At 36.2% G+C, this 21382-nt stretch overlaps 1 protein-coding gene across 2 annotated transcripts in view; it reads left to right on the top strand.

Annotated features, from left to right (window-relative positions):
• CAMSAP2 (calmodulin regulated spectrin associated protein family member 2) overlaps nucleotides 1-21382 on the top strand; it is a 61098-nt gene that overhangs the window by 16596 nt on the left and 23120 nt on the right. Inside the window, exons 3-9 of one of the 2 annotated variants that reach the window (XM_072420076.1) lie at nucleotides 11105-11266; nucleotides 11443-11526; nucleotides 12930-12962; nucleotides 15443-15584; nucleotides 18850-18989; nucleotides 20619-20709; nucleotides 21289-21349. In XM_072420076.1, coding sequence (XP_072276177.1) covers nucleotides 11105-11266; nucleotides 11443-11526; nucleotides 12930-12962; nucleotides 15443-15584; nucleotides 18850-18989; nucleotides 20619-20709; nucleotides 21289-21349 — 713 coding nt within the window. The remainder of the gene's footprint in view (nucleotides 1-11104; nucleotides 11267-11442; nucleotides 11527-12929; nucleotides 12963-15442; nucleotides 15585-18849; nucleotides 18990-20618; nucleotides 20710-21288; nucleotides 21350-21382) is intronic. The other variant, XM_072420077.1, reaches the window with a different exon arrangement.

Here is a 21382-nt window from a genome sequence, read left to right on the forward strand (position 1 = left end):
GAAGGGGACAATCAATGGCATAGAGTGATCAGAAGGGGAATTTGAACGGCACATGAGTGAACAGAAGGGGACAATCAATGGAACATGAGTAATCATGAGTGACTTTCAACAATAAATGTGTACTGTAGTCTTCTTCATGGAAAAATAAGACATCCCCTGAAAATAAGACCTAGTGTGTTTTTGGGAGCCAAAAAAAATGTAAGACCGTGTCTTATTTTCAGGGAAACACGGTATTACCCTCTGCCTTCCCTAGTCTTTCCTTATCCCTTTGCCCTGTATGATAGGACTAAGTCTATATTCCTTTTGTGTATCCCTTATACCCCATACTTCCTGGTAATAGTACTTAATGGAAACAGTGCATCCCCAATGCCAAGGGGAACCCATCTTGTATCATGATAAAAATGTTTGGAATTGAGGTCCTAGGTAGACCATATCATTTTCGTTTTGTTTATTTTAATGTTTTATATTTTTAATATTTTATTGCCAGTGTGTTTTGTTACAGTATGATCAATCACTTTATGGGGACTGTTCTTTTTATTATGATTAATGTAATATTTTATTTTTTGTGCTACTGTCTTAATAACCCCACACAAAACAAAGCAATCCCCAGTCTCTTTACAGCAGTACTGAGTACTGCACAGATTAGAGATGTAAGTATTGCCCTGTTATCCCTGTTGCCATGGGAACCCTTGAAATGTAGAGTTATGGCCTTCTCAGTGACAGCATTTCAGCCATCTGGACTTGTCATAGTGTGAGCACAGCTTGTCTCTGCCACCAACTGCAGACACACAACTAGAATGCATCCATGGCTTTCTCCTTTCCTGTCATTTTCACAGCATTCCATCCACTGAAACACCCTGTGTATGTGGAAAAGATGGGTGGCAAACACCGACAATTAGTACAAGTGGTGACATGTTACTAGATTAGTGCAGGTTGTCAGAAAAAAAAATAAAGATCAAGATTTTTATTTTCATTCCTTTTTGTATTTATTTTAAAAGATGTTTTGTAAGTTACTCATTGAAAAAAAAAAAAATGTGAAATGTATGCTTGCATTTTACTGAAGTTTTTGCCTGTTCTTATTTACTTCCTATTCCTGGGCTGGATGTGTCTGCAATCGTATACAATGTATGTGTCTGGCACTTCCTTCCTAGGAAAATCACTGCTTACTTGAGCACTCGGTGTGCACGCGTGGGGTATAGTGATCATATTCGTGATTTTTTTCTGTCACGTGGCCCATGTGTTGAAATCACCCTTGTGGAGGCATCTGGGGGAAAAAGTATTTTCAAACTAAATAAATAAAATTTAGAGTACAAATTTGGATGGGGCAGTATTACAAAAATGGTGAAAGGTCCTCTTTAAAAATCTATAATGGGGCAGTACAACTGTTGCCTGTTTCAACATTTTAAATTTGTTCTTTTAACAAAAAGCCAGCTTTTGTGGCTCTGTTTGCTAACAACCGCACAAAACTAGGTGTTAGGTTGTGAAATTTTTAAAGTTCATCTTTTTTATATAATGATATAAGTGAAAGGAGGCTCTCCTTTGAGCATTCATTTTGTAACTATTTATGTTAGCCAGTATAAGCGCAGAAGAAGCCATTAACTGTACAGTCTTGTACAGAAAGGAGTTTATGTAAATAAAGGGGTTTGCCCTTTAATTTTGTCGAGAAGTCCTTTTGGAGTAAGGCTGGAAAATATGAGCTGGGCCACAGTTACTCACTGAACTCAAAGCTGTCTTTGTAAGAGCTGGCATGGCTAGTTGTAATCATTTACTGGGAATCCTCTGAATTCAGCTGCCTGCTGGCACAGTCAGGGCCGGCTGTGTGATGGAAGCTAGAAAATAAATGGGCTCTTTTCTTTCGGTCTTGCATACCAACACAAACTGCAGTGTAATTAAGGGAGGGAGGCAAAGATGTAACATTTGCTGTCACTGTAGTCTGTTTTGTTTCACAAATTGAAGCTTATAGTGTAGATAGACTGTTAACTAATCATACATTTATAAAATATTTGTACATTTTTTTTCAGCCAAGGGGGTAAGGTCACCACGCATGCAGCTATGTTTCTCTTTCAAGTCTTCACTCGCCTATTGGGGAAAAAGGTGCTTTAGTTCAAAAGAAATTAGTGGATAAGTGCCCTTTTATATAAAATGCCCAACAACACTGTCCTGGACTAAGCACAAAGTAAACCTCGTAGTACAACATGTGTTAAAGTAAACTACTTATAAGAAAAGCATAGAAGCTGCCAGCATTGGCCTCTTCTTGAAAATGCAGGTTTCCTGGCTTTTATTACACTATTGTTTAAGAGTTGTGAGTCATTACACTGGACAATATCATCCTACCCGGTATTCACTAGAAACAGACACACCCTACTTTTATAGCACAATAAAAATCACTGAATGTAAACCCCAAAAAATATATCCTAAACTGTCTTTGAGAATAATGGTAATGCTCAACTCCACTTTGACACATGACCTGGAAGGCTGCCATTGTTCTCTGATGGTCTCCATACTCATCCCAACATATTTGACCAGTTGTATATTTAGAATTGGGCTCAGGTCTATTCTGATTATTAAAAGATGGCACAGTTAAATGCTTTGATGGCAGTAAAAAACTGACAGTGATAGCCTTCCTCTTTATATTAAAGTTACCCTGTCATCTAAGTGGAACGTATAAACCAAGGACACGTCTGTTGAAAAGAAACAAAATATTTACTTTTCCTGGTACCTACGTGCTGATTGGTGCTCCATTACGGTCTTCTGTGAAGCAGATTATTATTAATACACAGTATTTATATAGCGCCAACGTATTACATGGCACTTTACTAAGTCCATAGTCATGTCACTAGCTGTCCCTCAAAGGGGCTCACAATCTAATATCCTTATCAAAGCTATACGTCATTATTACAGTCTGTCAGTTTTTGGGGTGAAGCCGAATAACCTAACTACATGTTTTGTTTTTTGTTTTTTTGTAATCTGGGAGGAAACCAGAGTTCCCGGAGGAAACTCGCACAAACGGCAAGGACACTATCTGCATGCAAATAGTGTGCTAGCTGAGATTCCATCTTGGGACCTGGCGTTGCAAAGGCCAGAGTGCTAACCTCTCAAGCCACCATGCAGATACTTCAACTACTGTTTATCTCCTTGGTGCTCCATGGCTCTCACTGATAACTTCTCTGATTCTCCTCATGGTCAGCAAGGATAACATTGATGTTGGCAGGAAAAATTAGTGGGGGCTACAGGAACCTTGAAATGTGCATTTGTTTGTGGCTGAGGACCACTTCATGACAACTGAGTGTTATCCCCTGTATCTGGTGGTGTAGATCCCTGCTTTTACAATAATACAATCACAGACTTGGGAAAAGATTTTAAATGTGAAACTGATGTTTACAAATCGGAGCAAAGTGACAATATCTGTATATAGGCCACCCAACCCAGAAACCAATGGTACATAAATCTCCACAGATCCCCCTGAATTTCATTCCTTTGCTACAACTGTAACCGGTATGTCTAGTGTCAGCACTTATGGCTTCACTCCCTCTACCAAGTGGCCACTAGGCCCAAGTACTGCATCTAGAGTGAGGCCACATTCTCACTTAAACTTGGAAGCACTGGCTGTTTTTGAAAATGCTACAGGAGAAGAATGGTGGGGGATTGGTGAAGGCCTGAGAATTAGCAGGTTAGGCAGGTAGCCTCACAAAGATTCAGTCACTGACAAGTGTATTTTAGGATAAACACCACTGTAAATAAAAAGTGTACAATCCAAAAAATACTCTTTATTTTACCTTTAAGATGTAGATGTTTGTTGTTGTTACTAGAAGTCAACTGGGATTTAATAATGTGGAGAACTGATTGCATAGCATATTGTTTTGGTGTTTTTTTTTTCTTAAATTGAATCTGTTGCTACTGTAAGATTACTTACTGGGATATACCTTTTTTAAAAGAACATTTAACATACTTGCTTTAACTGCCATTTCATTGTTGACCTTCATCCCCATCATTCCTAAAAATTGGTTTCCCTTAATCCGTTGGACTTACTTGACCTCCCAAGTCCCTTACAGCTCTCTCTAATTTGTCCTGCTGACCTCCATATCATTACATAAGACCGTTGTGACAGTAGCAGTCCGTCGATAAACCAGTGAGAGCCGTGGAGGATCCACAAGTTCCAAACCCTGTCATCAAGTTTTCAGAATGGGGCAGAGTTTGCCCATGTGGGTGGCAGGAAATGTAAGTGTTTATACTGTTCTTTTTACAGATATATCTTGCTTGAGTAACTTTATAGTCACAGTGGAGTTGCTTTAATATTTGATGAATCTAAATTAGTGTGAATATAGTAAATAAAAGCCTAAATATGAGAGTATTCGATCAGATATGCTGTGTATAGTTAACACCCTGATGCCCTGATAGTTTTTTTTTTTTTTTTTTTTTTTTTTTTAAATCCACAGCTCTAAACCCAGACACCATTTTCATTCACTCCTCTTCCAGGTGTTGGATCTAGAAGTTAATAAATGTCTAGGACCCATAAAGTTGTTGTTTTTTTTTTTTTTTTTTTTTTTTTTTTTTTAAATCCACAGCTTACATCTTAAATATTGCTACCCCTACACTTATCAATGTAGCATTAGTATGGTGTTTTGTGGAAACTGGACTCTGCTCTGCTTTCTATCACCCAGTGTGGTGGCGGAGGAATGTGGGGGTGTACTTCTAAGTCTCTGAGTTTTGGTTACTTTTGTATTTTCACTTTTAGTTCAATTACATTACATACAAGCGATGCTGGTGCAATTAACAGTGCCCACAAGACCTTATAAAATTAAAGACATGATTCGTCTTTTCCAAACCAATCCTGTGTTCCTATTCAGGAATGCACATCTTATCTTCCAGGGCAATTTATTTTGTGCATTTCCCTATGCAGTGTTGTGCAGTATATGCAGGCCTTGCACATTTAGTCTTTGTTTAACTTTGCATGCCACCTATAACATTTGGAAGACCTAAGGTACTTGCACAAGAAAACATTCATGTTATATTGGACTTGGTAATGGCATCTCTTTTGTTTTTAAAATGGTTTAAAGCATGTTCACAGATTTCATTGCTACTGTACTATGTTTCATCTTTGCACCAGGGTGTATGATCTGTATTCCTTCAGAAGAGGCAGATTTGAAAGGCTCAGTTCACTTTTCTGCACAAGGTACAATGTATTGGGCATAAAGCAAACCTTTAACCATGGATGTAAGATTTATCTTATTACAGAAATCAAATGTCATTTAAGAGCTTCTGATCTATCATCATCATTTTTTCAGTTATGTGTAAAAGGTTTTTTTGTGTTTTCAGTAATTGTACTTTACAACAGAAAACGGTGGTCTTCATTAACCATTTAGGGCAGGTTCATACCTGCCTTTTCAATGCATAACTTTGCACGGCTACCCACAGCTGGAACCCTGCCAGCTTCTACACATTTGACAGTTGGTGGCAGTGAACTTCTGGCATCTGCACAGGGAGACGCTTCAAACGGCAGCATTTCCTGGCATGAGGAACTGGTAAATGCAATATATATATATATATATATATATATATATATATATATATACACATACATACACACAATGTATGTGTATACATAAATATATTTAACCAATCATTAAGCACTTCAAAAGATCTAGAAATCAGCAGGCCCTCCTGAGAAGGCAAGAAAAGTGTGTTTCCATTGACATTTATAGAAAAGTCTCAAAAAAGGTCATAAATATTTAGATATGATGGTTTCTGGGATTTGTCTGTACCCAATTTAGTAACAGTACAACGAGCACCAGTCTTAAAACAATTCCTGGCAAACAAACAGTATTTTACATCCTAGACCTGGAGAACTTATTAAAACTGATGTTTTTATTGGTTGCTGTTTTGCTCTTTGTACTTTGGCATTAAGTCTAGTAATGTTCTCATACTGATGCTGTATTATTATACACTGTTGTGAAAGCCGTGTTTGTCTAAGCACTGAAAGTTTTGACAGCTGAAGTTTAATCTGCAAGTTTTTTTGCCTTCCCTGACTCCTCCTCTACATCCACAATAACTTTAATGCTAAAACCTTTTCAATTTCATTACATACCCTATATGATATGACCCAGTAAAACTATGCAAGGCTGAAAGTTTAAGCTGGGATCCTCTTTAAAGCAAACTTTTTCTCTATTTTTCCCAAGAAACCAATTGCATAGATATTTGCACTAGCCCTTATTTCACTAGCCCATGCACCTTCCATAAAATGCTCTTCCATGTATGGAGGGGCTGCAAGGGGACTTTTCCCTGTTTCCCAAAATGCAGCACTTTAGTTATCTGAGCAGCCAACACCCCTTGGTCCTAGGAAAGCTTCATCCCAGTTTGCTTTTGTTATTGCACCCTAAGCTGCAAGGTAATTAAATTGGTTATTAGGTAATCAAGCTTTTTCTTAAATGGTCCCCTCCTGGACAGTTGCATCCATTCAGTGATTTTACCAAACTTAATTTCATAGTTCTACCGGTGTGTGTTTTTTTTTTTTTTTTTGGTTTAGATCGATACATGAATTCCATGGACCCTTTACTTCCTGCAGTCACTTCCTACTTCCTGTATGATAAGTAGCAGTCTGCTGCTATAGCTACAAATCAATCCTCCCTTTGTAGTATGAGAAAACTGCTGAGAAAGGCATTGCACAGATCAAATAAACAGGAAATTACTGTATGGGGGAACTTTTTAAACAAAAAGCATGTAGAACATTCCTATTGTTGTCATAGTTAGTTAGTTTAGAGTCTATATTTAAAATTTTTGGCGGTTTTGAAAAATCCTAGTGTGATGCATGTAATGGTAAGGGTATTTCACTAATATGTGAAAGTGTAGCAACAGTTTTAAATTTTATAATGTTTTTTTATGAATCTATGATTTAGTTTATAGTACTTTTTAAGCATTTACCATACAGATCATTTCCACATAACTTTCATTGCAAACCGAGCAAGTAATTCTATTCCTTCTGTGGGGTTCAGTGTGGTCTGTAGAATTACTGTTGAGTTGGTCTGTATGTTTCCTGCTCACTGTGTTTGAACAGACAGATGTGTTATGTAGAATTGCTGATCAGATGGAAAAGCTGACCTGTCACTAGAGAGAATGTGAAATAACCACTTTTTATTTTGCCTGGGGGAGAATATTTACTGCAGCAAGAATATACAGGATTGTGGGGCAAGAATATACAGGACTAAAGGCTAAAATATGAAGTTATAATTTCAAAGACAAGATCAGGCATAAGTGTTAATGTTGCACACATTTTAATTTTTTTTTATGTATATATTTGTTCCGACATGGTGCTTCTAATATATTTAAACACAATCTTATAAAGTTAAAATAAACTAGTAATATATCTACTATAAAATAGGATGCGTTGAAAGATTTTATATGTATTGGTGTACATAACAGAATGTTTTATCCCAGTTCTAAAATATGCAAATGGTTTCCCATATAAGCAAGAATTTGCTGTGTAGGGTGTGACTTCTTAATCTTTGGCAGAGCTCCAGTATACAAAAATAAAAAAAAGACATGCTTGTTCCCATAAAAGGGTTAATGAACAGAGCTCTTCTGGTTGTGGAACTGCCAGAGGGAGCTTGTTTGTAAGATCCTGGGCAGGCACAGTGGTATGTTTGGAATCGTCTGTAACACCCATCTTGCCGGCTTTACACACGGCTTCTGTTTCCTTGTATTAACTGGTATAGCTCCATCCTAAAACATATTACCATTTAGTCTCTGCTGCATTAAAATGGGACTACTTAAAAGGAGAGTAAATGTAGCATATGCCTATATAACCCACTCCATCACTTGTCCTTCTGTTTAGCTGTCTGTTTTATCTGCATTACTGTAAGCTTGTGTTATGCAGCTTTCTGCCTGTGTTGTCCATGAGTGACCTTTAGTGCTGTATGGATAAGTCATCTAGTTTTCCATGTTGCAGGAATACAGCTTCATGATTCATGCCTTCTGTGTAATAGCTTTTATTTGTAGGTTATTTTTCATATGGAAAAAACATCATATGTTCTAACACCCCTAGGGAAATATAAATGTTTCTGCACTGCACGCACTGTTTTTTTGATTATTTTTGTTTCTTCAGTTTATATGGCAAATTGGCATCTGATGATCTACACGGTAAACTTTAAAGCAAAGTTTTAAAAGGAATTGTATCATGCATTACTTAAACAGCCATTTTTGGCCTTAAGTTTAGGATCTTGGTTGCCTGATTTTTTCTAGCTTCAGTACTCGTACTTGATACAAAAATGTAGCATATGGAGTCAAAAACTGCTGATCTGCCGTTCGGGTTTAGTAATTCAAAGTAATAAAACTAGGAGTCGGCATAACAAGTTACATAACTTTGAATTGTCTGTCAAGTCTAAAAATTTCCCTCTTAGTTTAGCAAAGCACAGATAAATGTGGTGTCTCCTTTTACTCTACATGTATCTGTCTTTGTAGAAAATCTTATGAACACTCAGACAATTTCATAAAATGTAGCACACACCTAATTTGTTTCCAGTCTATTGGCTTCATTTAAACTGCATCTTCTCTTTCTTTACAAGAGATACTGCTTTGTGTAGTTGACGTAAACTGACTCTTTCCCAGTGAAATGGGTAGAAAAAATGACTGGGCTTTAGATTCCGCCTCATGGATGCTGGTTATATCATTGTTTGAGATGTGACTACCCATAGAAATGCAGTGTCATGAAAACTCGGACTATAAAGGAAAAAAGACCAAAGCATAAATCCAGTCCTGCTCCCATAATGGTCTATTGGGGTCTATAATGGGAATATTTAATAGCACATCATAGATCTGATTACTGCAAAACATCAATAAACTTAGAGTACTTAAATTAGATCTAAACCTTAACTGGATGACATTTATGCTGCTAATGCAAACTTGTTGTAAACAATTGCCTTTTTCATCCAGTTTTATATCAGAGTGCTACTAACCCCCCCCCCCCCCCCTCTCTTCTTCAGCCACTTCCTGTCTACATGTGTCCCTCTAGTATCAGCTGTATGTCAGTGCTCACATTCAGCCACTAATACAGTCAGCAAGTACCATGTTTTGCAATGTTTGTTGGCACAGCTACTTGCAGTCTGCATCAGAAGCTCATGTGACAGGGTGATCTTTGGGAGGTAAATGTGCCTGAGCAAGGTCATTTACATGGTTAGGGTTTTGTGCTGCATTTTAAAAAATATAGAAGTACACAAACCCAAGTTTTAAAATATTAATATACTTTTATTAATATTTTGTTAATTTGTGTATGTAAAAAAAAAAATGTAATACATTGGGGTACAACGATTTTTTTAGCAGGGTCCTCTCCTCTTCCTGTGTCATTGTTTTGTAACTTTGTCATTTGTAGCCCCTATTTATTGTATAGTGTTGAGTAAGTTGGTTCTTTATTAACTGCCATAGTGGACTATTTTATCTATATAGGCATAGATAGGTAGTGCCTCCTTACAGCTCTGTTTACATTACCTCTCTTCTTTTTGTCAATGGTGTTTTTCCTTTATTTTATTCAGCTTACACATTGCTGATTTGTTAGTTCTAATTACTTCTCACATTGAAAAGTGCTTATTTTAGTCATGTGCAAGCCTTTTTTTTCATGCACAGGAGTATGCATTTAAAATGACCTCAGCTTCACCTTATTTACTAAGCTTTTAAAATGTGTATACTTTGCAAAGTGAATATTTCATTTTGGTAATTTAGCAGCCGCTACTTATTTAGTAAATTAACCATAAAATGTTTTATGTTTATGTATACTTTCCCCGGTTTAAAAAATCTAAGATTCAGACAAGGTAATTTGTAATTATATGTCTGTGTTTTTGCAGCTCCTGATGATTGCATGCATTGCACAGTCATGATATTACCATTGTTTAATTGACTGGAGTTCTTCTTATTCTGTGGAGTAAAATCCTGTAATAACTATAATTAACTATTTTCATTTCTGCCTGAACCTCCTATTGTATTGGACGGATAGCTACCTAAATTTTCAGCTTTGCGATTAAATTAAGCTAAAAAAAAAGGTAAAACTTTAATTCATACGTTTAGGCTAGAAAGCATTTGGAATTTATGTAGATTTTCCTTTAATTTCATTTTGATAAAATATGCAAATTAAAAGATTGCATAGCTACACCTGTGTGTATCTGGGCAAATAAAAAAAATGTAATCCTTGCATTTTTTCCACATATTTTGCCAGTTTAAGAACTTTGAAAGTACAAAAATACCCTGTGATCCTGAAGGAAATCTACTGAGCGCTGAACTTTTGTAGTGAGCTAAGGATGCTGCCTTAACTGCACTGAAATCCCAGGCAGTGTTGTCTGCCCTGACTGAGTTCTACCTACTAGAGGAAAGAGTATGTTTGCTTTATGTGAGGAAGAGGTGGAAGCATTCTGTGTTTCCACAGACAACATTTTTTGGAATTTAATGTACAGTGCTGCTTGAAATTTAAATATTGGTCACCATGTCCTACTCACAAAGATACATAGTGCACTGTTCGATCATGTGTAGCAGTTCTATGTTTACACACAAATAAAAGGTATTGGATATTAGTGGCAAGTCTATTAACCAGGTTCATTTTTCTTTTTTTGTTTTTGTTTATTAGTCCTTCTTAGAGCAGTGGCAGGATAAGGCAGATTACTGGGAGGTGAGAGAAAGATTGTACTATTTACTGCTTTGACATGTTCTTAAAAGCCTAACAAAAGTATTAGGGGATTATGCTTTAATCATCTTGTTCAGACACATGGTGATTAACAATTGCCTAGTCTATTGAAAACTTAAAAAAAGATATCTGATAACTTAGCAAAATGAATTTAGTTGAAAAGTGACATGGTACTTGCTTTTATAGGAATTTTTCTTTGTGCATTCAGATCTTTTATCCAGGGACTGGTATAAAGGTGAAGACTTTTTATTGTCTCATCCACACTAATACAGTGATGTTCTGTGAGCAGGCCTCAAGGGCAAAATAAATGTGACAAATGTAATGTCCCTCTGCCTTACTGGGTGTTGTGGGATTGGGGACCCTCTCTTAGAATGACATGATTATATAGTTGCATAATACTTGATTTATGATCATTTTATGATGTGTGTTTTTTTTTTTTTGCAGAGTGCTCACCTGGCAATGATTGACACTTTGATGATGGCGTACACTGTGGAGATGGTCAGCATTGAAAAGGTCATTGCATGTGTTCATAAGTATTCCCCCTTCTTTCAGACTGCTGACCTGCCTTATGACATTGAAGATGCAGTCATGTACTGGGTTAATAAGGTAAGACACCTGTTGGGGTACTGTCAATAAACTTAAAAAAGCCATTGATAAATTGTTTAGATTTATTAGCCAGTATAAGAGAGGGTGATGAAGGGCCATTGGTGTCATGAGATTTAGCTGAATGTTTTATGTTGTAAATTAACATTTACATTTTCATTTTTTTCTGACTTTTGTAGGTAAATGGACACCTGAAAGGAATTCTGGAGCAAGAGCAGCGAATAAAAGAGCAGCAGGATCTTGACCCAAACACAACACAGAAGGTATGCTTTTATTTTGAATTTACAGTTCATTAGATGTAAACACACTTGAATAAGCAATTAACAAGAAGTTGTCCTTTGGAACATTTTGCTAACAGCTCATCTTTGGGCCTTTTAAAACTGTTTTTCCAAGAGAGTTGTTAAAAAAGTCACAGAGACCATGATTTCTGGTTAAAAAAAAAAAAAAATCCATGCACTGTGTGGAAAACTGTATAAAGCCAAGTTTGGACTCATTTTTATTTGTAATCATTATAGGACCTTGTATTTCTGTGTGCAGTGATAGTGGATAGATTAAAAAAGAAAGTCCCAGTAATGTAAAAAAAATATATATATGTCTTTACCAGGTTTGAGTCTAGGTTCAAGCTTATGTGTTAATGCATGTTGATGAGAATAAAGTGGTCTGGAAAAGTATGTAAATGAACATTGCAACACATAGCAAGGTGCTTTGATTAGCACTGCAACTTACATTAAAATGTAAGCAAGAGAATGGGAAGATCACGCGTATCCAGTCTTAATTTTTGTTTAATAAAATGTTCCAGGAGCAGATACTCCTGGAAAGCCTTCTTCAATATTTAAAGAACAAGTCCAGTTGAAAGTGACTATCTACTATTAAATACACAATGACCTGGATAAATTAGGACCTTCATGGATGGCTGTTCTGTCTCATTTACACCTTGTTGATGCACAGAGACCTCACTCAGTAGCTTTGCCTAGTAATTATCATCTGACCTCCTGTGAGATTCTGGGACCATGTTGGTTGTGAGCAGCAGCCTTCCTCCAGGGGTCTAATTAGGCCTAAAAATTTAACTTCCTTGGAAAATCATTATGGCATCAAAAACACTCAAATCTGGAAAACTTCCCTTCACTTCCTTTCCCATAGACACAACAGAGTGTTAGAGGAGTTCTCCCAGTGAATGTTTCCTCACTTAAACAGCTGTCTCTGTAACAGGCATTGCTATGAATCTGACGTTCCTTGGTGAGAATCAGTTACTGCCATTGAAACACATGGCCCTGGAAGATTGACTTAAGGGAATGATTCCCTGTTTTATAAATAAAGCCCTAAAATGTTTTTTTTTTCGCTTTCTTTCTCTGTGACATTATTCAACAGTGAATCTTCCTAGTGGTAACACTGACAACAATAAGAACTTGACAGAAGGTCTGATCACTCCTGATTCTATATAGAGAAACTTAAAAAAAAAAAATGTTTTGCTTAGGGGTACGCTTTAAGTTTTGTCATTATTGCTTGAAAATTTAAAACCCCGGTGACATTTTATTTTGGTAAATTTAGTCCTGCTGTTTTTTGCCAAGCCCAGACTGCTTCATCTAGCTAAATCTAATCCATTCTTTCTCTTTTTGCTTTTTTTCTTGCCTTGCTTTCTTTGTAATTCCCGCTGCTCCCTATGAAGTCTTCTTCCAAATGGTTTTGGAAACTGGTCCCTGTAAGTGCTGCTTTGCCTTTAATGTGTAGTTGGTGTTTATAGTGATTTGTCTACATATTGTGCTATTTCTCCTCTCCATTCACACCCTTATTTAACAGATTCATCCAGCCATCTTTTTGTATGCCACAGATGTTCTATCTAATTTCCATGTCATGCTTGAATCTGCGGTTTCATGCTAGCCAGGGCATAGTAGAGTTAGATTTAAAAGTAGGGTTGGGTTTCCATCTTACACACACCTTGTTGTCTGCCACCTGTGATGAGAAAAGTTTGCAAATACATGTGTTTTCAACATGCTTTATTTAAAAAAAAAAATCCAGCAAGTGTATCTTCCTTAGGGGTAAATTGTCTGTATATTTTCTTTTTTGTTAAATTTAGGTAATGAATAAAACCCCTGTCAGGTTTTTAATAGCTGTCTATGTGTTGGCTAAGTAGATCACCCTCTCTTGTCCTGGTGATCCTTGTCACTCATTGGCAAAGACGGTGATCCAAGAAATTGACACTGCAGTAAATAAAAACAATATACTGCTGCCTAATGTTAGTTGAGTTTTTATTTTTAAGTGTGGTAAATGGGGAAGACTTTTAGCGGCTGAAGTAAGTAACTCAACAAGAAGTAAATTTATACATGGTTGGGCTAAATATAGAGGCACTTGAAGATTTTTAACTTAAGATCTACGTCCTTAGAAAATTCAACAAATTTTTTAGGACTCATCTCTTATGTACAACTCTATTTTGCTGCTATTTTTTAATGCCTAATGTTTCCTTGCATATCAGGTAAAAGCATTGTTAAGAAAAAAAACTATTTGCTAACAACTTTGCCTGCTTTGTGAAAAAATTGTTTTACTTTAAGTATTGACAAAGTTATTGACGATTAAATAGACCCATAGTGGAAATGTAAAAATTGCTTTTTCTTCTCTGCAGTCAGTCTACTGTGTTTTTGTTTTCAAAGGCTTATTACACTTTGGTACTTTTATAATATTATACTTATCTGTGCATTGTTTGCCACAGCACAGTTTGCCTGTGGGAGCAGAAAAAATACCCTGTACTGCAAGGCTGGGGAAACATAGATTTCCCACCTTAAACCCTCAATTTACCTCCGTTTGCTTAGGTAGCTTTTCACCTGGCTGCAGTACAATTACATGGGATGTAGGAGAGAGACCTTAGCCATTAATAAACTCTGAGTAGATGATATGTGAGCTTACATAGTGGTTATTCTTTTCCACCCCAGGGGAAAATGGAGCATATGGCTAGTGTAATCAGCAGACGGGGGAGCTAGACTGTTGGTTTGCCTTACAGGTTCATTTAAAAACAGAACATTTTGTATGTAACTCCAAGTTAAATTCACTGGTAGCATCTGAGATAGAATTTTGTAAATTCAAAATATTCCTGCTTCCGTTTATAGCCACATTTTTTTTTTTTTGGCTAGTGCTTTGATATGCATGCTTACATTGGAAATGTGTTTGTATGTACTGTTGACACCACCATCATTACCCTTATCTTGCGTTCCATACACCTGCTTGATTTTAGTCACTAGAAACAGTTGTAAGCAATGGTTTCCAGGTCACAGTAGAACAAATCAGCACAGTACAGACAGTTCTGTTCTGTTCAATGGATCAGATACGTAAGAGGCATCCAGCTGTCAGCTCCCCTTTGCAAGTAACAGCTGTAATTTGTGTTGGTCATTTACTAATGTGGCACGGCAGATCAACAAGAGATATCGGGGTACAACAAAGCTGATTTTCAGCTAGGCTCAGCTAGATTTGTTACCCAAGAACATTTATCTTGTGAGACAAAAATCTTGTGTCTGCACACTGTTTTTATACTGATAAAATTTAGCCTAGTTCACTGACTTGTTCCTCAAAGCAAATTTGAGGAATTTTGTAAGATTTACTGAAATATATAAGCTTTGAAAAATGGCCAGATAACTGCCATTTTCAGGAGATTAACAGCAGCAACAAGTGCATTTAGCCAGAAATGTCTGTTACACATGCAATGCAGCCATAGACACTGGGATTGAAATGGACAGATTGGACTGTTCTTTCATGTTGTAGAGATCTATTACCTATATTCATAAAATGTATTTAACAACAAGTATTATGTTTAGAATTTCACAGTCCTAATTTTTCCAATTTAGATTCATAAAGGATTAAATCTGCTCAATTATTTTTGTTGATTGGATAACCGCACAATCAAAATGCAGGTGATTTTTCACACTTTTGCTATTGGAAAGAGATATTTTTCAATTCCAAAAAAGGTATTACTGCATATATTTTGATATCTGTATTTATGGTTGTTTTTTTTTAATTGCTGGCATTGGTTGGTGACAAGTGCATTTTACTAGACTAAGCTCTTTTTTATTATATTGATTGCCCTGGTCCTGGAAAAGTGGTCTAAGAAGTGCAGATAGTGTTCCTAAACTGCCTATTTTTCACTACAAATTTCTCAGGTGTTTTATTAAAACATTTTTTTGTTTCATTATACAGGCAAGATACAGGAAAGAACAGAGTCTGTACAAGCAGCTACCTTATATTCCTCTCATGGAGAATCTCCTAAAGGATGCAACTGATGGCTGTGCGATAGCTGCTCTCATCCACTTTTATTGTCCGGATGTGATCAGATTAGAAGGTACAAAGATCACCTCAGTTCTGTCTTAAAATATTTTACTCCAGTTTTGCACGTTTTTTTAAGGCATTTATTAACTTCATACAATAAAAGGGACGCCACCTAGAAGTTTATCCTTCCCAAAAGGGTTTGTATCTTTCTGTGATTTTATCAGCTAGATCTTCCGGTGTAACTATTAGCATTAGCTAAGTAAGTAACATTTAACTAAGGAAGTAACTTAGGTGCAGTGTTTTTTTGAGTGCATTATTCATCCTGATTCATGTTAAAATGAAACTTTAGTTTGATCTACATGCCTATGCCCGTCTAACCTCATCCTGGTTTGCCAGGAATAATACTCTAAAATAGATATCCTCCCCGCTTTTTAAATATCTTTCAAACTGTTCGGGCATCTCTACCACACACATTTCTTCGCAAAATACAAAAATTGTTTTGCATTGTTTTGTGGAGCATGAAGCCTTCACAGATTTCATTTAAGACAATGACAAGATTTAAGACTGATGGAGGTGTGGAAGCTCCTGATATTGCCACATACCAGGCCTCCTCTCTTACAAGATTGGGCTATTGGTTCCATAATGGGGATGAGAAATCAGGGGTAGACTGGGAGAACTCCTTATCCCCTATTGATACTCCCTACCTTGGATTGACCATTCTGGGCTCTCCTGGGAATATATTCCACCTTCAATCATGTCTGCAGTTTTGGATGTCCCCTGCACATAAAATCCATTTCTTCTAGGCCCAGCCCACCTACTCCACTATTTGACAACGCTGTGTTTTCCCTAGCCATGGGGAAAGATTTATTTTTCCAGGGACAAGCAGACTTATCACCAAATTAGTAAGATCCTCAAAGGTTGCCAATTACCCACATTATTTTACCTTCAGATTTTGTGTCCTGAACAAATGCTTTCTTTGTTATAATAACGTCAGGCATCTGCACACCCTTCAAGGAGCTTTGAGAAGCTACAACAGTCTTGTCCTGCCCACGTAGTATCTTTTATTTGCAAATGGCCCTTCCTTTGTTTGCATAGGAATGGAGCTGAATTCATCATTTTCCTAATCATAAGCTCTCTCAATTGCAAAGCTCAGAAAAATTATAGGATCCTCACCTATTGGTATCACTGTTCTTCCAACATACACAAATTCTCTCCAATCCTGCCAGTGATATTTGATGCACTATGCACCATGTTACATATATGGTGGGAGTGCTGGCTGCTAAAAATCCTTTTTGGATTGAGTCCTGATAGTATATAATAGTTTCATGTTTGTGCCTAACACCCTTGTCATTGCACTCCTTTTCAAGATCCCAGGCTCCACTGTGTCGGACAAACCCCCTTCGTAATCCCAAGACACCGGTGCTTTTAGAACCCCCCTTCTTACCTCTGGGAATTTTTAAAAGAGCCAGCCCACATTCAATGGAGCTGCTGATTTCTGAGAAGACCAATCAAAATGACCAATAACTTCTCACATGGATGGCTTGGATGGTATCTAAAGACCTCGCTTCAAGCTGTATCTGGTGTAAATAACTGCTCTTTATAATGTCTAAAGTAGTACTTAGATGTGGACATGACATAATGTCCCCCATGCCTAGACCCCCCCACACACATCTTCACCCTATTCAATGTCCCTTATCACTTTACTACCCTTTCCTTTCATCCTCTTTTAGATCAAATAGGCTGCTTTGTGAATGCCCACCAAAGCAACCTGAATATATATGACCTTGCTCTCTACCATTTGACATAATTTTTCTTCAGGTGACGTAGTAATAGTATAATATTATATTGACATCCCATAAGATGTCATTTTTTCATTATCGACGTGTTATTTCTGAATTTCATTGGATATCTACAGTTGTATTTTGTGGCTTGCCTATCCCACTGGTTTTTATATTTGTTGGTTATTGCCCTACCCATTTTCCTGTCTGTTTCATCTTCATTTTTTTGTATAAATATAGAAAAACTTAAATCAAGAAAAAATAAATAGGGATAGGGGGGATATGTGGGATAGGGGGTTTAAATGGAGAAAGAGAGATACTTCAATTGGAAAAGAAAAACTTTAAAAAGAGTTAAAATAAAAAATAAAATAAGGTTATCAATTTTTGTTTATTGTTGACCCTTAGTGGGATGCTCCCTCAAATTTCATTTCAGTGAGATTAGTGTTCTCTATACACAGGGTTGTCTCTGACTACCAATAAGTAAATAGCTGTTGGATCCTTTCTCATTCTTACTAATTTGTGTGCCAGTAAAATATTCAAATTCAATTTTTAATTCCAATTAATCAAATATGACAAAATTGTGTGTAAGCAGTAAAACTGGCTTCAAACATTGTGTTTAATATTTATACATTATTTTGCACAGTAACTTAGACCTCAAAATTTTGTGGTAAGTAAATCACTATGATACATAATGAGAAAACAGTAAAAAAAAAAAAAACATGCATAGTTGGAGAGCGGTCTTCACAGAAGAAGGAATGCAGGCTACTGAAATGTATTTTTTAGATAGAATATTAACGTATTATAAGAGCTGCTTATTTGTTCCAATCACATAACTTGTGTATTCCTTTAGCTCACTTTACTAATTGTATCAACAGTGTAATTCTGCTTTGTGTTTAAAGTAATATTTAGCATCTTTCCCTTCTCCAAATTATTCTGTTTTCCACTATCTGACCTTATTTTAGGTTTGTTTTTAGTAACAGTTTGCCTAATACAATATTCCTTGGACCACGTTCCACTGCTCTTAAACTTATTGTAGGTGGTAAACCACATTGAATAATAGAGATGTTATCCTCTAAACCTTGCAGCTCTGTTAAAGGCAGATTTTGTGCCTAATCTACATATATGTCAAAATTAGTTAAAATATTATCCTATTTATTCTAGGTAGGAAGTATGCAATTAGCTGGAAAAGTATGTCTAGATGGTACCTGGGTTCCTGGACAGAAAACCTTTAGGTGGATAAAGATAGAAAGGTGACACTAATTTTTAGTGCTTTGCGTTTTGATGGAAAAATTACACTCTGGAAACACTACAAATAAGCCACTTGCCCAACCAATTATAATCTGACATAACGCTGCCTGGTAGACTTTACAGCACAATGAATTGTTCAGATTTAATACAATGTCCAAGATCAGTATAACTGTTGCCCATTTGATTGCAATCAAAAATATTTGTTACATTAAATATTGATATAAATATTAATAATTAAAATATAAACTTGAACAACATTTAATTTTCCACTGTTTATTGAAATTATTTCTGTTTTTTTTTTTTTTGTCTTAGATGTCTGCTTTAAAGAATCAATGTCCCTGGCTGATAGCCTTTATAACCTCCAGTTAATCCAGGACTTCTGCCAAGAGTATTTGAACGGATGCTGTCATTTTAGTTTGGAAGACATGCTATATGTTTCATCTACAATAAGGGTCAGTAATATTTTATTGTATTAAACCCCTGTTGACCCTTTTAGTTTAAATTGGCTAAATACATTCTAGGTGTGCATTAAAACCAAAGCTATTACAACACTTTTTTATTTGAAAATCAGTTGAAGCCTGTCTAGAAAAAGTATTTCTTTATTATTCTTATGCCATTAGCTTTTAAACTTGGCACAAGCAAGAATGTTAAAATTGGTAGGGTTTGGTATGTACAGTAAAATTTTAGTTCTGCATTTACTTCCGCTGTGGCCTTACCTCCTCAATTTTCAAAAGAAAAAGTACTGAAATGGAAAATAATGTACAGGCTTTAAATGATTAATTCTGATAAGAGTCACAAAGGGGAGGAGAATGTTGTATGCAGCCTAAAACTCCCACGACTTTGACATAGCTGACCTAATATAAACCTCCTAAAGCTCTGACCATAATACTAAGCCAAACTAAACCCCAGACTAATTCCTAATGCTAAATAGCAAAATAGTTTGGCTTACTTGCCTGTGCTAAAAGCTACCAGTTCTACACTGACAAAGACTGTTGGTGAGTGTTCTCAATATAGAGCTTTCTTCCAATTGTCACGGTGCTCAAAGTGTCTAAGAGGAGGCAAGTATAATAGTAAGTGTCAAGTGTGGAGAAAAAAAGTATTATAGTAGTTGGGTAGCATTAAAATATACAGCTTGGATAATATAAAATGGGTTTCTTCAGAGAGCTTTGTAGAAGGGATCGCCTTTTTGTTTTCTCAGTGTCTGGAAACCCTGTATTGATTTTCTTGCTTATATTTACCACTGCCAAGAAGGTTATAATACCTGTAAGACAAGAATTCTATCTACAGCCAATAAATATGTAAGGAATGTATACCTAACGCAGTACATCTAAAGCTTTGCTACCAGTGGCCCCAGTTTAATGATCACTGCACATTTGCCTACTATATCTATATATTACAAGACATTTTGAATATTACAATCATTTTTAAAGCAGCTTTTTAAATCATTTATTACCAACAATGTATGCAAGCCACCTTCATCCCAAGCATAGCTTACCTTAAGCTAGATAGACTAGATGTACTCTATGTAGGAAAATGCTACAAACAGGCTTCCGATCAGCAGGTAATTTCCTCTGACAACATAAGCTGTGGATTTACCTTTTTGGTGAACATGGGTCACTTTATACTAAGGAGAAGCCTCCTATATTTTAATGGTATTTGTTATCGGTGAATTTCTTAAACCAGGGTTACTTGAGTACTGGAAAGTTTGTGACTCTCAGGTCAGTTTACCTGATACCAGTGATCTTTTTGGCTATTTGTAAGGATGGCAGACTTCCCACACTGGTCACCAATGTAAGAGGTATTCTCCCTAATGTTGTGTGTTGTGGGCATATGAAATACAGCAGGGGGTTACCTGAAGACCTGAAAGTCATTAAGAGAAGTCGCCCATGTTCAAAAGATTTCAGCTTTTGGCTGATCTTATTTGGATTTATTCACTTATTTGTGTGTATATGTATGTATGTGTGTGTGTGTGTGTGTGTATAAATATATATATGTATAAATATATATGTATAAATATATATATATATATATATTAATTATTTCAAGATCTCTTTTATTGAAATATCATGTTTTTTTGACAGGCCAATTATTTGGTGTTCATGGCTGAGCTTTTTTGGTGGTTTGAAGTGGTAAAGCCTTCATTTGTACAACCAAGAGTTCTTAATCTACAAGGTAATTATTATGTGCTCCAAAAAGAAAAACAATACCACTGTAATGTTTGTGTGGAAATATTCATAGGCCATTGTGCAGGTTCTCTCCATAAAGAGGGATGTCCATTTTGTGAGGCCTTTCAAAATATCTGCAAGGCATGATATAAAAAAATAGTTGTAAACACATTTCCCCATCTAGTGGTCACAAGTAACACTGCATATAAAATATTGCTTAACAATTGCTGTGCTTGACCAAGATAAAAATAAAATTAGCAAAATTTAACTCACTGTCTCACTGTTCTATCCTCAAACAAAAGGTGGACCATTATCGTACGTCTTTTATTAGTGTTACTTGAATACAGAACACTTTAGTAGTACTAGTACTACTTTGGAACATCTCAATGATAGTTCAGAAACAGGCAGCTTTGTTTTTAATGGAGAACTTTATGCATCGTTTGTAACCAATTTCAGTATCAGGTGTCCACACTTTATTTTTAGGTACTTTGAAATCGTTTTTTTTTTCCAGGTCACATTGCAATAAAAACGTGAGTCATTTCATAAGAAGCTTAATCAATGGTTCACATGTCTGTTTTGTTTTTAGATCCTGAAAAATCATTGCACTTTAACAGGAGGCATACACTGGGAAGCTCCTCGAATACCAGGTACACTTGTTACACGTGTGTATGAGTATATAT

Source organism: Pyxicephalus adspersus, chromosome 8 (genome assembly GCF_032062135.1).
Source record: "Pyxicephalus adspersus chromosome 8, UCB_Pads_2.0, whole genome shotgun sequence".
Taxonomy (NCBI): domain Eukaryota; kingdom Metazoa; phylum Chordata; class Amphibia; order Anura; family Pyxicephalidae; genus Pyxicephalus; species Pyxicephalus adspersus.